The 13027-nt window shown below is 40.8% G+C and overlaps 1 protein-coding gene across 1 annotated transcript; it reads right to left on the bottom strand.

Moving 5' to 3' along the window:
- Nucleotides 1-11062: 11062 nt before the first annotated feature.
- Nucleotides 11063-12652, bottom strand: LOC145108516 (C2H2-like zinc finger protein). Its single transcript, XM_079045557.1, has one exon. It carries the CDS (start codon nt 12555-12557, stop codon nt 11334-11336), a length of 1224 nt encoding a protein of 407 aa, XP_078901683.1. The 5' UTR covers nt 12558-12652; the 3' UTR covers nt 11063-11333.
- Nucleotides 12653-13027: the final 375 nt, after the last annotated feature.

Here is a 13027-nt window from a genome sequence, read left to right on the forward strand (position 1 = left end):
CAGGAAGTCGAGAATCAATTGGGCAGGAACATTAAGATGCTTCGATCCGATCGAGGTGGTGAGTATCTTAGTTCAGAGTTCCTCGACTATCTTAGGGAATGTGGGATTGTCTCACAATTGACACCTCCCAGGACACCGCAGTTGAATGGTGTAGCTAAGAGGCGTAATCGAACCTTGTTGGATATGGTTCGTTCCATGATGAGTCAAGCTTCGCTACCAATCTCATTTTGGGGGTATGCCTTAGAGACTGCCGCCCATATCCTTAATCTAGTTCCCACAAAGAAAGTTACCAAAACTCCTCATGCGATGTGGACTGGTAAAGTACCCAAACTAGACCACATTAAGATTTGGGGTTGCGAGGCTTTCGTGAGACGCGAGACTCATGATAAGCTCGAACCTCGAAGTGAGAGGTGTATTTTCATCGGCTACCCACATAAATCCTTTGGTTACCTCTTCTACAGACCTAGTGAGAATGTGGTCTTTGTAGCTAGGAGGGCTTTCTTTCGAGAGAGAGAGTTCATAAGCCAAGGAGACAGTGGGAGGCAAGTTGACCTTGAAGAAATTCAAGAGTCAAGTGGTGAAGGAACTTCAAACCCTAGCACTCAACTTGAGGAGGAAACTCCTGTTGAGCCAATTGACAAGTCTGTACCTCTGAGGCGTTCCACAAGGGTTAGGAATGCACCTGAGCATTACTATGGATTCCATATTACTGCGGAAGGTGATACACTTATCAGTGATGAGACACTGATAGGTCTGGATGAACCTAACAGTTACGCGGAAGCCATGGCAGGCCCTGAGTCAGCCAAGTGGAAAGAGGCAATGGACAGCGAGATACAGTCCATGTATGACAATCAAGTTTGGAACTTGGTTGAGAATGTACCAGGTCGTAAGACTATAGGGTGCAAATGGATCTTCAAGAAGAAGACCGACATGGATGGTAATGTACACACTTATAAGGCACGACTGGTTGCAAAGGGTTTCTTACAAACTCCGGGAGTTGATTATGATGAGACCTTTTCTCCAGTGGCCAAGATTAAGTCTATTAGGGTTCTGTTAGCCATAGCTGCATTTCATGACTATGAAATATGGCAAATGGATGTCAAAACCGCTTTCCTTAATGGAAAGTTGGCTGAGGATGTTTACATGAGTCAGCTAGAGGGTTTTGTCAATACAGAGTACCCTAATAGAGTGTGTAAGCTTGAGAAATCCATTTATGGGTTAAAGCAAGCACCTCGCAGATGGAATCTTTGCTTTGATGAGAAAGTCAAGGAATTTGGCTTTTCTAGGAGTGAAGATGAATCTTGTGTATATGTCAAGGCTAGTGGGAGTATAGTTAGCTTTTTGGTATTGTATGTGGATGACATACTACTCATAGGAAATGACATCCCAACTCTGCAGGAAGTTAAGTCCTGGCTTGGGAAGTGTTTCTCTATGAAGGACCTAGGAGAAGCTGCCTATATTCTAGGGATAAGGATCTTGAGAGACCGGAGTAAAAGACTAATTGGACTTAGTCAGAGTACTTACTTGGATAAGGTGTTGAAGAGATTCGGCATGCAGGACTCCAAGAAAGGAGAGTTACCCATCCAGAGTAATGCCAGATTGAGTAAGACACAAAGCCCTAGTACTGAGGCTGAGATAGCAGAAATGAGTCGAATACCTTATGCTTCGGCTGTAGGATCGATCATGTATGCTATGACGTGTACTCGACCTGATGTAGCCATTGCTTTGAGCATGGTTAGCAGGTATCAGGGGAACCCTGGCAAGGCACACTGGACTGCGGTAAAGAATATCCTCAAGTACCTACGGAGGACTAAGGACTGGGTCCTTACCCTCGGTGGGAGTGAAGACTTGAGAGTTGTAGGGTATAGTGATGCTAGCTTTCAGACTGATAGGGATAATTTCCGCTCTCAGTCAGGCTGGGTCTTTACCTTAAATGGAGGAGCAATTTCTTGGAAGAGTTCCAAGCAAGAGACAGTGGCTGATTCAACTTGCGAATCAGAGTATATAGCAGCTAGCGAGGCAGCAAAGGAGGCGATATGGCTGAAGAACTTCATTGGAGACCTTGGAGTTGTACCAGCTATTAAAGAGCCAATGGAAATTTTTTGTGATAGTGAAAGTGCAGTTGCCTTAGCCAAGGAACCAAGGGATCACGGGAGATCCAGACACATCGACAGAAAATACCATTTCATCAGACATCGAATAGAAGAAGGACTCCTCGTGGCAAAGAGGGTATCATCGGATGAGAATCCAGCAGATCCCCTCACGAAGGGACTGACTCGGGTTAAGCATCTCCAGCATGCTCGGAGCATAGGGCTGAAGGATGATATTAGATTTAGTAGTTAGATAACCTTGAAATTTGTAAAGTGTAATTGACATTAGATGATGAATAAAAGGTGTTTTATTTATGAGTAAAGTGTTGCTATCTCTTGTCGATCGTTTACTATATTTCTTTTGCATGTTTTGACTTCCAGAATAATTATGTTTGGTATATCATATTATTCGAACCTCCACAGTCGGTCATATGTCGGAAGTAGGTATGAATCAAGACTGTCATGATTGGTTGCAGAGGTCTAAGTTGTTGGACATGGCTACAACACTCATGAGTGCTCATAAGTTCTGAGCATTGGACTCAACCCACGCTCACTGGAATCACTTCATGGAATTTATCTCGAGTGATCGTGAGACGGTAATATCATATAAGTCTTCAAACCTAGAGATATGATTTGTTACTTATGAGTTGGTTATGCATTGATTGTACGTTAACGCATTGGTAACTCGATGTTATAAAACGTGCTTTTGTGTATAATTCAATGAGTGGTAGAACAAACATATGAGTCGAAGTTTATCTATTCCTTCTTGGATTAGAAGCTGATATCTGGGCCCCTCGATGATTTTGTTTTGACCTATGTACCGGGCCCGGTCAGAACTAAGTTGATGTGTTCAATTAAGTTCTTTGTCAAACAAATCGGAAATCGGGAAACAAACTGTTGGACAATAAGTAAGACATTGTTCCATGTATTTGTCTGGCTGATATCTAGAACAGAGGATTATATGATCACTTATCATAAATGGCGTATCATCATCTTCTCAGTTCCGAGAGACCTTGAAAGAGCTACGATTGCCAATCGGTTCCTGAAGTATTGCAGTTATAGTTATTAGACTTATCCAAGTGGGAGACTGTTGGATAAGGTGTCTAAGTCCATAACTATTTCTGGTATGTACTTGACCCGACCCGGCATGGTCCATTTGGGTTGCATGGCACCATGCAATTGGATAAACTAAAATGAGAGAAATAACACTTATGGTTTATTAATATATTATAAGTTCTAATATATTAATAATATTATTTAATTAGTTTGATCAAGAATTAATTTAGAATTAATTAAGTGATCAAAAGATAACTAATTAAATATATGGGTAGATTATGTAAATCTTCCATATCTTATATAGTGGGCTAAGAGGCTCCATGGATTATCAAGTTGGGTTCCACCCATAGGATGCTCCATGGGAGTTACAAACCTATGGGTCATAGAAATGAAGAGTCATGACACATTAGGGTTTACATGGTGTAACCCTAGTTGTGTCAACACTATATAAGAAACCCATTCTCCACCAAAATAGGCTACACTAAGAAACAAGAGGGCTAGAGCCGATTTTGCAAGTGTAAGATTCTCTCAAAGTTTACTCCTTTGCATTTGGTGTTGTGTGAAGCATTTGAGGCATCACAGTGCTAGGCTCACAAGGTTTCAAGGATCATAATCAACAACAAGGTAAGTTATTCTATCTTTCATTCAAGTTAAAAATGTTCCCCATGTATGCTAGATAGGAATATAACCTTGGAATTCAACTTTGCATGATTATTAGACAAACATAGATCCAAGGTTATTAGGGTTGCATGTACACTTAGGAAGTATTAGTATGCTCAAAACCCATCAGAACTATTAGTAGCTAGTGTAGGGTCATCCCTCACTTCGGGTTCGAAGTGTCCAATATTATCTCGATTATGACCAAAGCGGTTCAGGAGCGTTGCGTGGAGGTTGGTGGACGGAGTCCATGGAGTAGCCCTCCACCATCATTAGGGTTTGGTGGTTCTAGTCTTGGTACTTGGGATAGCTTTTGGAAGCATCAAGGGAAGTGGTCTATCACTGATGGGGTTGCTCTGAGCGTTAGTTATTCGGACCTTAAGGGCATTAGTTGGAGCTCAGGGGATTCTCACTATCGGGGATGCAGGAGGCGTTCATCTAGTATTCGGTAATCGTACGGTATTTGGAGCGGACTAGTGATGGATCGCTAGCGACATCAAGGCGACGGTAGTTATCATGCCTTTTGTGCAAGGGAGGAAGGAATGGAAATCCTCGGGTTTTTGCGTGCAGGAAAGACTTAGCTGAAGCTAAGTGGGGGAGAAACAATCATGTTATGGGAGCAGAAGCGGTTTTGAAACTAGGATAAGTTTCGCTCTCCTGTCAGGAAGAAAGACGGCCCAGGTGGCTGTATGAATTGAGGACAGTGTGAATTGGAAGTTCGGAAAAACTTGCCAATTGTGAGAACTCATTCTCGAGATGTCTGGTAGCAGATCGCAGAGGAATCGGTTGGGAGTTCCAGTTGGGACATGAGTACCACTTGGGGGTACTAGCTTGTGCTTGAATGCTCGACTATGGGTTAGTCGTAGCATCCACTAGCAGCCAGTCGGTGTGGAAAGGTGTTGTCAGACTACCGGATGGCTGTAGCATTCACCAGTGGTCAGATAGTAAGAAGAGTGTGGTAAGACTGTGGGGCGGTCCGTAGCAATGGTTAACAGATAGCATCGAAGTGTGGTGCGACTGTGGTGTGGCCCGTAGCAATCGTATGTGAGGATAGTTAGACTGCGGTGTGGCCCATAGCATTAGTTTAGTAAGATTGCGGTGTGGCCCGTAGCAATCGTATGTGGAGATAGTTAGACTGCGGTGTGGTCCGTAGCATTAGTTTAGTAAGACTACGGTGTGGCCCGTAGCATTAGTTTAGTAAGACTGCGGTGTGGCCCGTAGCAATCGTATGTGAGTATAGTTAGGCTGCGGTGTGGCCCGTAGCACTGGTTTAGCAAGACTGCGGGGTGGCCCGTAGCTTTAGTTGGCTAGCAGCGCAGAAGTGTTGTATCACTATGTGGGTGGCCGTAGCATTCACTAGTTGACAGAGCGAGTATAACAAGACTACAGGGTGGCCCGTAGCATTCGTCGGTCCCTATTCGCTAGTGCGAATGTCTCAGGTGTGTGATTCAGTGGCAGGGATTTTTTTTAGATAGTTAAGTTCAGGACGGGGCAGCCGCCCGGATGTGAGTGGGCCACATTATGGTTGGGTCCGGAAGGCGGTAGGTCATTGGAGACCAAGAGTGGCGTAAGACTGTGGGTAAGCCGTGGCATGCATTAGTAGCTTAGTTCGCGGAGTGTGGGCGGGGGCTCGTATCTCCGAGGTAGCATGGGGGAAACCGGTATTCCTGGTAATGGTAGATCAGTTGGGACCAGGGCGGTCTCGGATCATCCGGTAGGCGGATGGGAGTCAACAGGACTACAGGCAGGAATGATGGTAAGGGTTTCGGTGTGAAAAGCCGTGAGCTGGTCGGATGATGCTAAGCTGCTCATCGCGGGATCGAATGATCTCAGAGTAAAGGATTTGGCTCAGTGACGCCGTTCTCGTCTGAGCCTTAAACGTAGCAGAGATGGATCTTCTACCCGAAGGATTGTCTGAATTCTCACGATTGGGTGGAGCTTTCAGTATTGGAGCATTGTATGGGGGTCATTCCGTGAGTATTGGTATGATGGCCGGCACTGGGGATGGCCAGGATTGCAGTTTCAGCAGAGGATAGGTCCTCGAAGGAAATTGGGAAGGTTGTTGCTTGTGGAAAGTGCCTTAGAAAGGCCAGTGACAGTGTAGGGAAAAAGGGTAAACCCTTGCGAATCAAGGGTAAGTGTATCAGGAGTATCAGTATAATTACCGGTTGGATAAAAGTGTTGTACTCGAGGGTAGTAAGTAACGGGTTATTCTGAAGATGACATCTTCAAGGTTTGGATCGGGTGGGCGGAGTGTGTACCTTGTGGTAAAGTGGCGACCAGATGGTAAGGTAGTTGGTCGTGGCAGACTTCGAGGACGAAGTCTAGTTTAAGTGGGGGAGTGTTGTAACACCCAGAATCAGAAAGACCAATAAAAGAAAGGAAAGGCTCTAAGTTAAGAGTCAACTCGTCGAGTCCAGGAGGAACTCGACGAGTCGGAGCGGGATCCGGGGCATAGAGTAAGTGACCGACTCGCCGAGTCGGCTAGTGGACTCGGCGAGTCTGGTCTGGACGAAAAAAACCCTAATCCTGAGGGTTGTGCCCTATTTAAAGAACATTACATCCCTTCCCGAGCCTCTTTACTCCCCTTTTGAGATCCAAAAACCCTAAATCGTGAGTGAGAGCCCTTGGAAGCAATTTAGAGCCTAGATAAGTGATTTTGGTGGAAAGGGGCTTGAAGATCAAGAGACTTGCTGCAAAGGAGTGGTGTAGATCTGGGATCTACTTCAGTTGGAGCATATATTGGAGGTAATAAGCTATTGCTTTGGCTTTATTGCAAATAGATCTATCTTATGTTGAGATTTGGGGCATTTTGGGCATGATTGAGGTCTATTTCGGGTTTGGGGCTTACATCCGAGGTTGCTACTTCAGATCTAGGGTTGTAATGGTCCAGAATGTCTTAAAGTTCATGTCAATAAGTTGTTGGTGAAGCCCCTTTGTCTTAAACCCTAGCCCTTGAGTGTTTTGGGCCTTTAGCTCCTTGGTTTCACGTAAAGTTTGCAACTTTACGTGGGGAATAGACTGTAGAAGAGTGGATCTATGGATTGGAGCCCCTGCATGGCTCGAAAAGCCAATGTATGGATTGAGAACTGGAGAGACTCGGCGAGTCACATGGGTGTACTCGATTAGTTGTATGAATATGTGCATGGGCTCGGTGAGTGGAAGAACAACTCGGCGAGTCTGTTGAAGATTGCCTAGGACTCGGTGAGTCTGTTCTTGGACTCGACGAGTCAGGTCGCAGAACCCCCCAACCTCTTCTGGTTAAGACGCACATCAATGAGTTGAGTGGTGAATCAGTGAGTTGGACAGGATGAGACTCAGAGATCGTTGAACTCGACGAGTCCTGGGGTGACTCGGCGAGTTGGGTCGTATCTTGAGAGCTTCTGAGTTTAAGGACTCAGCGAGTCTACGGGTTGACTCGGCGAGTCGAGTCAACTAGAAGGTTGACTTAGACCAGGACTTTGACTTTAGCCAGAGTTGACTTAGTTTGACTTCTAGAGTTCAGTTTGGAACTAAGTGTTTTATTGATATTAGTAGCTCGGGGAGCTAGTGGAGCAGCGGCTCAGGGAGTGGTCGGACAGCAGCCAGAGGTTTATCAGTAAAGTTCAGCAGTGCGAGGTGAGTCTCCTCACTGTTTGTATGGGTCTACAGCCACAATGCCGACCCATTTAGTTTATGTATGGAAGGAAGACCCGGGGGTTAGCCCTAGGCATTATGCATGAAAGACCAGGAGGAGGCTCCTGGCACACAGTATGTTATTATGTATGGTAGGAAGACCCGGGGGTTAGCGCTAGGCAACATGTATGAACGACCAGAAGGTGGCTTCTGGCACACTGTATACTATTATGAATGAAAGACCAGGAGGTGGCTCCTGGCACATTGTATGCTGAATAGCCTAGTAGAGTAGTATGTATAATTGTCTTTGTGATGCTTGCATGGAAGACCAGGGGGTGGCCCTTGGCACTTGTCTGTAAGACCCAGGGAGTGGCCCCCAGGCTTGACAAGAAAGACCACGTGCGGCCCGTGGCAATACAACAAGACTATGTTTGGCACATAGCACCTTAGCAAGACTATGTTTGGCACATAGCACCTTACTTGATTATGGATGTGTTGGTTATGTATGGCTCTTGGCTATGTATGGCATGTATGGATCAGTTGGTTTGTATGGTATGTGGTATCTGGGGAACTCACTAAGCTTCGTGCTTACGGTTTTCAGTTTTGGTTTCAGGTACTTTGTTTTCAAGGAAAGGAGCTGGCTCGATCGCAGCGCATCACACTATGTTTTCCGCACATGAGATCTTTGGGATCACACTCTGATATGGTTTTATGATAATATGTTTTGATTACTGACACTTTGGTTTGACACGAGATATCATATGAATGTTTCTATACTGATGGGTTATGTAGTAATTTATTTAAAAATGAAATTTTTGGCCTTGAATTTTGGGATGTTACATTTGAAGTAGAGAATGATTAAAATTTTTAATTTTAAATAAGAATCGTAGACTTAAAAATGAAACTTCGAATGTTATATATAAAAAAGTGTTTATAAATTTTTGTATATAGACAAGTTTTATTTATTATTGATAATATATACTTATTCATCATTTTTTATTTGTATTTTATATTATCATGTTTATTTCATCTATGTTTTTTTTACATTACATTACTTTTTAATTTTAAATAAAACAATGTTATTTCCATGATTAATTGTCTTTATTTTTTTCAGTTTACTTAATTTTCTATTTCAATTTCTAATTTAAAATAACAACGATATAGTTATGGTTAACACATGAAATTTTTTTATAAAATTAAATCTATGCAAATCTATGATAATAGAATTGCATGATACATATTCCATTTTTGTTAAGCAAGTAAAAGAAAAGGTAAACAAGTACATCCTTGGAAATTGATCTTTCGCTTCAACTCCTTGTTGATTTCGATTTCTTCTTTCTTTATCATAAGTTCATCCGGTATGGGAGACAAAACCACACATGAACACCGCCCCTGAGGAGCGTGGGTGTGTTGTGGTGTGACCTGCTCCACGGGCGAAGACAACCAATGAGGGAATAGCTTTGCAAATGACCAATGAGATTCGTTTATTCCAAACGGTCAAATGGTCGTTGTTCACGAAGGAAGGCGCCGGAAATTCTTGAATGAGGCTCGCCGGAAAAAGAATTACATAAATAAAAGGTGTTCTAGAAACCATAAAGAAGAAGAAGAAAAGAGATTTTTTTTTAATGACAAATACAAATATATACTAAACTACTCCTAAATTATTTCACCTATATCCACAGTGAGACTTGAACCATCAACATCAACGAGGGAGAGCAACATCGAGCTTAATAGGGTTTAAATTACAAAGATTGGCTTAATTAAATTCAAATGGGCTAGACATATTTTTAGTGGGCTAATATTTTTGTCGGTTAAAATGGTTTTGTTAATATGAAGTATATACATGTGTATGTTTATCTAATTTTAAAAACGATTAAATTTTTTTATTTATTTTTAAAAGTTATGTTTTGTTTATTTAATTTAAGTAAAAAAAATATAAATAATATGGAATGGTAACTACATTATTTATAAATGTTATTTAATTTTATAAATTATGTTTTTTTTTTAATTTAATGTACTTTTTATTAAAAAAATATTTTTTATGTTTAATAATTATGTTTTTTATTTAATATAATGATAAAATAAATAAATAAATAATATGGAGTGGTAACAATTTTCAAAGGCTAATGGTTTGGTAGTGAACATGTAGCGGAGCTGATGTGGCACAACACTTTTCTAATTGGTTGGTGATGACCATACCGCTTAGCTTAAATGTCTCTTCTCCTTTTGTTTCACAAACGCTCCATGTCCTCAACAAGATTATATGAGTTTCATAAACTGATTACACCCTTCCCATTTATCTAAACTAACTCCTCTTTCACTTTTAACCTTTAGCACGTATGAGATACCGATGCCAAAGTATTTGTATTTTACCAAAATTTCAGTATTTCTTCCAAATACACTAAAGTTGTTTCTTTAAATTTTTTTGATAATGATGTGTTTGGCAAAACTAGCCTGTCTTTTAAAAGTATAAAATTACATAAAAACTAAAAGCTAAAAGCTCCAAAAAGTTATTTTAGAGGGTGTTTGAGATTACTTTTTAAAGTTAAAAGTTCTTTTTGTAAAATGATTTTTTGATTGTTGACTTTTTCTAAAAAAATTTAAAATGTGTTTGTATTAGCTTTAAAGGTAAAAACCAAATTTTCAGGTTAAAAGTTACAAAAGTCACAAAAAATAGGATTTTGTAACTTTTGAAAAACCAACTTTTCTTTCTACACAAAAAATTATTTTTAAAAGATCTTTTGCATTACCCAACCATATTTTGGACATTTTTTGACTTTTTGGAAAAATTAAAAGTCAAAAGTTGTATTAAAAGGAATCTCAAACAGGCTCAGTAGCTTTTTGATTAGGAGTTTTTTTTTTATCTAAACTAAAAGCTTTAAGCTAGTACTCCCGAATGAAAATTTTTTCTTTTTGATTCGAGCTTTTCCTTAAATTCTAAAAGCTCATAAAAGTTCTTCCAACCGAACACGAACAAATGACTAAATGGGAAGTGATGATTGTATGGACTTTATGCATAAGGTATGTTCATTTCTAGACCTAATAAACCACATTAATGATATTAAATAACTATTTTATCCTTATATATCAAAAACAAAAAAAAAACAAAAACAAATTTCATAAACATTCAATCGGCTTTTGACAATATTCATCAGTTTTGACAATATTCTTCAGTTTTGACAATATTAATCGGTTTTGCCTACAATTATATCTTCCTTCCATCTCCCCAACTGTAACGTACTTTTCTCAAATATTGTTTAAAAATCATTTATCTTAATGGAAATAAATAAATAAAAACAGGGCCATATGCTTATTTGCACATTTCTCAAATATTGTCCTTAATAATCTTATTGATGCAGAAAAATCATTTGGAAACCTGAGAGCAACTCTGAACAACAAATTCACAAAAATGTCCCATCAATTTCTATTTTAATTTACTATCTACACGTATTTTTTCTCATAAGCTAAGACAACATATTGATACTCTTTATGACAATGGGTGGATTTATTTAAGAGACTTTCAGCATTCCCTATGTCTTCATATATGCACATCAACTTGTTGAACTTTTTTTATACACTTGACCTCAATTACACAATCTTCAACCATATGTCCATATCTCCATTAGTCCATTTAAGTCGAGATGTTTAAATAAAAACAGCATGTATATTCAGGAAAATGTAATGGGCATAATAAATCTAGATGCTATCAAAAATTACAGAGGGGGGGGGGGATAGAATATGGAGTTTTTAAGAGACTCATACTGGTATGAAAAGCAGCTTTCTTTATGTTCAATGTGAACAAATCCTTGAATTCTATCAACATGATTAACTTCTTTTCTTCACAACAATATGACAACATGATCCATAGCTCTCAATAACCATAAATCTGTGAGATGTTATTAAGTAATTTCATGTTCAGGTGTACCAATATTCAGCTTCATCATCACTATCTGATAAGTAATCATCTTCTTCATCTTCATCTTCATCTTCTCCTTCAGAAAAAGCTGAAATCTTTGACTGATTGAATCCACTCCTTTTTGCCACTAATTCATCTAAAATACCATCTAAAGGTCCGATATTTTCATCCATATCCCCATCAAAACTGGAAACAAACACACCATTGTCGACATCATCCAAAAATTCATCACTTCTGGTTCTTAGAACCAAATCCTCTTCTGTAATCTCCCCATTCTCGACCCTATTCCATGGAACCCACAAATCCGCTTGCCTCCCCAATGCTCTGTCCCAATCACCAACAACCACCGTCCCCAAATTTGAAGCTTTAGCTCTTCTTAACATCTCAGAGAAATCAGAATCATCGGAAACCAACACTAACCAGTCAATTCCTCGACTCATGGAATGTTGCATTTGTCTCTTCAATGCCCAATCCGCCGCCTGAGGCTTATCCTCCACCGTCTTCACAAAAACCCCCGCCCTTCTAAGCTCCGCTGCCAATCCATACCCAGTTTTGGGCGTAACTAGGGTTCTAGCAGCCTCCGTGTACTTGTGATTTCCGGTGATAAACCTCTCCTTGAACCGCTGTCGTTTCTTTCCCTTCAAGGATTTCATTCTGTTCATCTTCTTTTCTCTTTCTCTCATGTGTAATTGTTTGAAGTGTTTCTTTAGGTCTAGATTTGTTTTACATTTGCGGCCGCAGACGCCGCAGAGATAGGGTTCGGAAGGGGTAGCGACGCCCTTACGCTCAAGGATGTCGAGACGGCGTTGATCACGGCGTTGCTCGACGACCCAGTGTGGGAGGTGGATGAAGGCGTGGCGGTTAGCGTAGGCGGAGACGTCAACGAGTTCACCGAAATGATTGGCAATGTTTTTGAGAGCCATGGCCGCATCGTAAGGAGGGCCTCGCGGGGGCTTGTTGTCGAGGTCCCACAAGATTACGACTTTTTTAGGTTTGGCGGCGAAGACTCCTTCCTTTGTCTGGACCATGTCGATTTCGGACATGGAAGCGGGGGAAGCTGGGTGGTCGGAGGCGGAAGAGGGTGTAACTGAGCGGCGACATTGGCGGAAAGTGGTGGTGGTGGTGAATTTGAAAGGAAGCTGGTGAGAACGAGGGGAAAGAGGAGGAGGTGGGGAATTGAGACTGAGAGTGAGGGTTTCGATGGATTTGCAGAGTAAATTCATTTGATCAGTGGGAAAGGATAAGGGAATTGGGAATTTTGAGATGAACACGGTGGAACAATTTCATGGATGGAATATTTCGGGTATCATTCCGCTCGTTAATTCAAAAGGGTAAGAGTGATTTCGGGATATCACTATAAATGAACCGTAAACGAATTGAACGTTCGTCGAACTATTCATGAAATGTTTGGCGGGAAGTTCGTTTATGTTTGTTTATTTAATAAATAAACGAACATGAACATAAATTCATGAACCGTAAACGATTTATGATCAATATCTAATTGATTTCCTTCTTAGATTTCTATTTGAATAAAAATTTCTCTCTCTTCGAAATCCATACAACAATGGTGAATTTCAATATGAACATGATGTCTAATTTCTCTCCCTTGCTCGGATCATCAACAAAGATTCCAATGTTGATTCCGGAATATTATGAGCAATGGGATGACAGGATGAAGGATTATCTGAATGAG

The sequence above is a fragment of the Lactuca virosa genome, chromosome 4, assembly GCF_052849685.1.
Source record: "Lactuca virosa cultivar CGN04683 chromosome 4, Lactuca_virosa_CGN04683_v6, whole genome shotgun sequence".
Lineage (NCBI taxonomy): Eukaryota > Viridiplantae > Streptophyta > Magnoliopsida > Asterales > Asteraceae > Lactuca > Lactuca virosa.

Bases quoted from the DNA above. Each gene is read 5' to 3' on its own strand.
- LOC145108516 (XM_079045557.1), bottom strand. From the start codon at position 12,557: ATGAATTTACTCTGCAAATCCATCGAAACCCTCACTCTCAGTCTCAAT.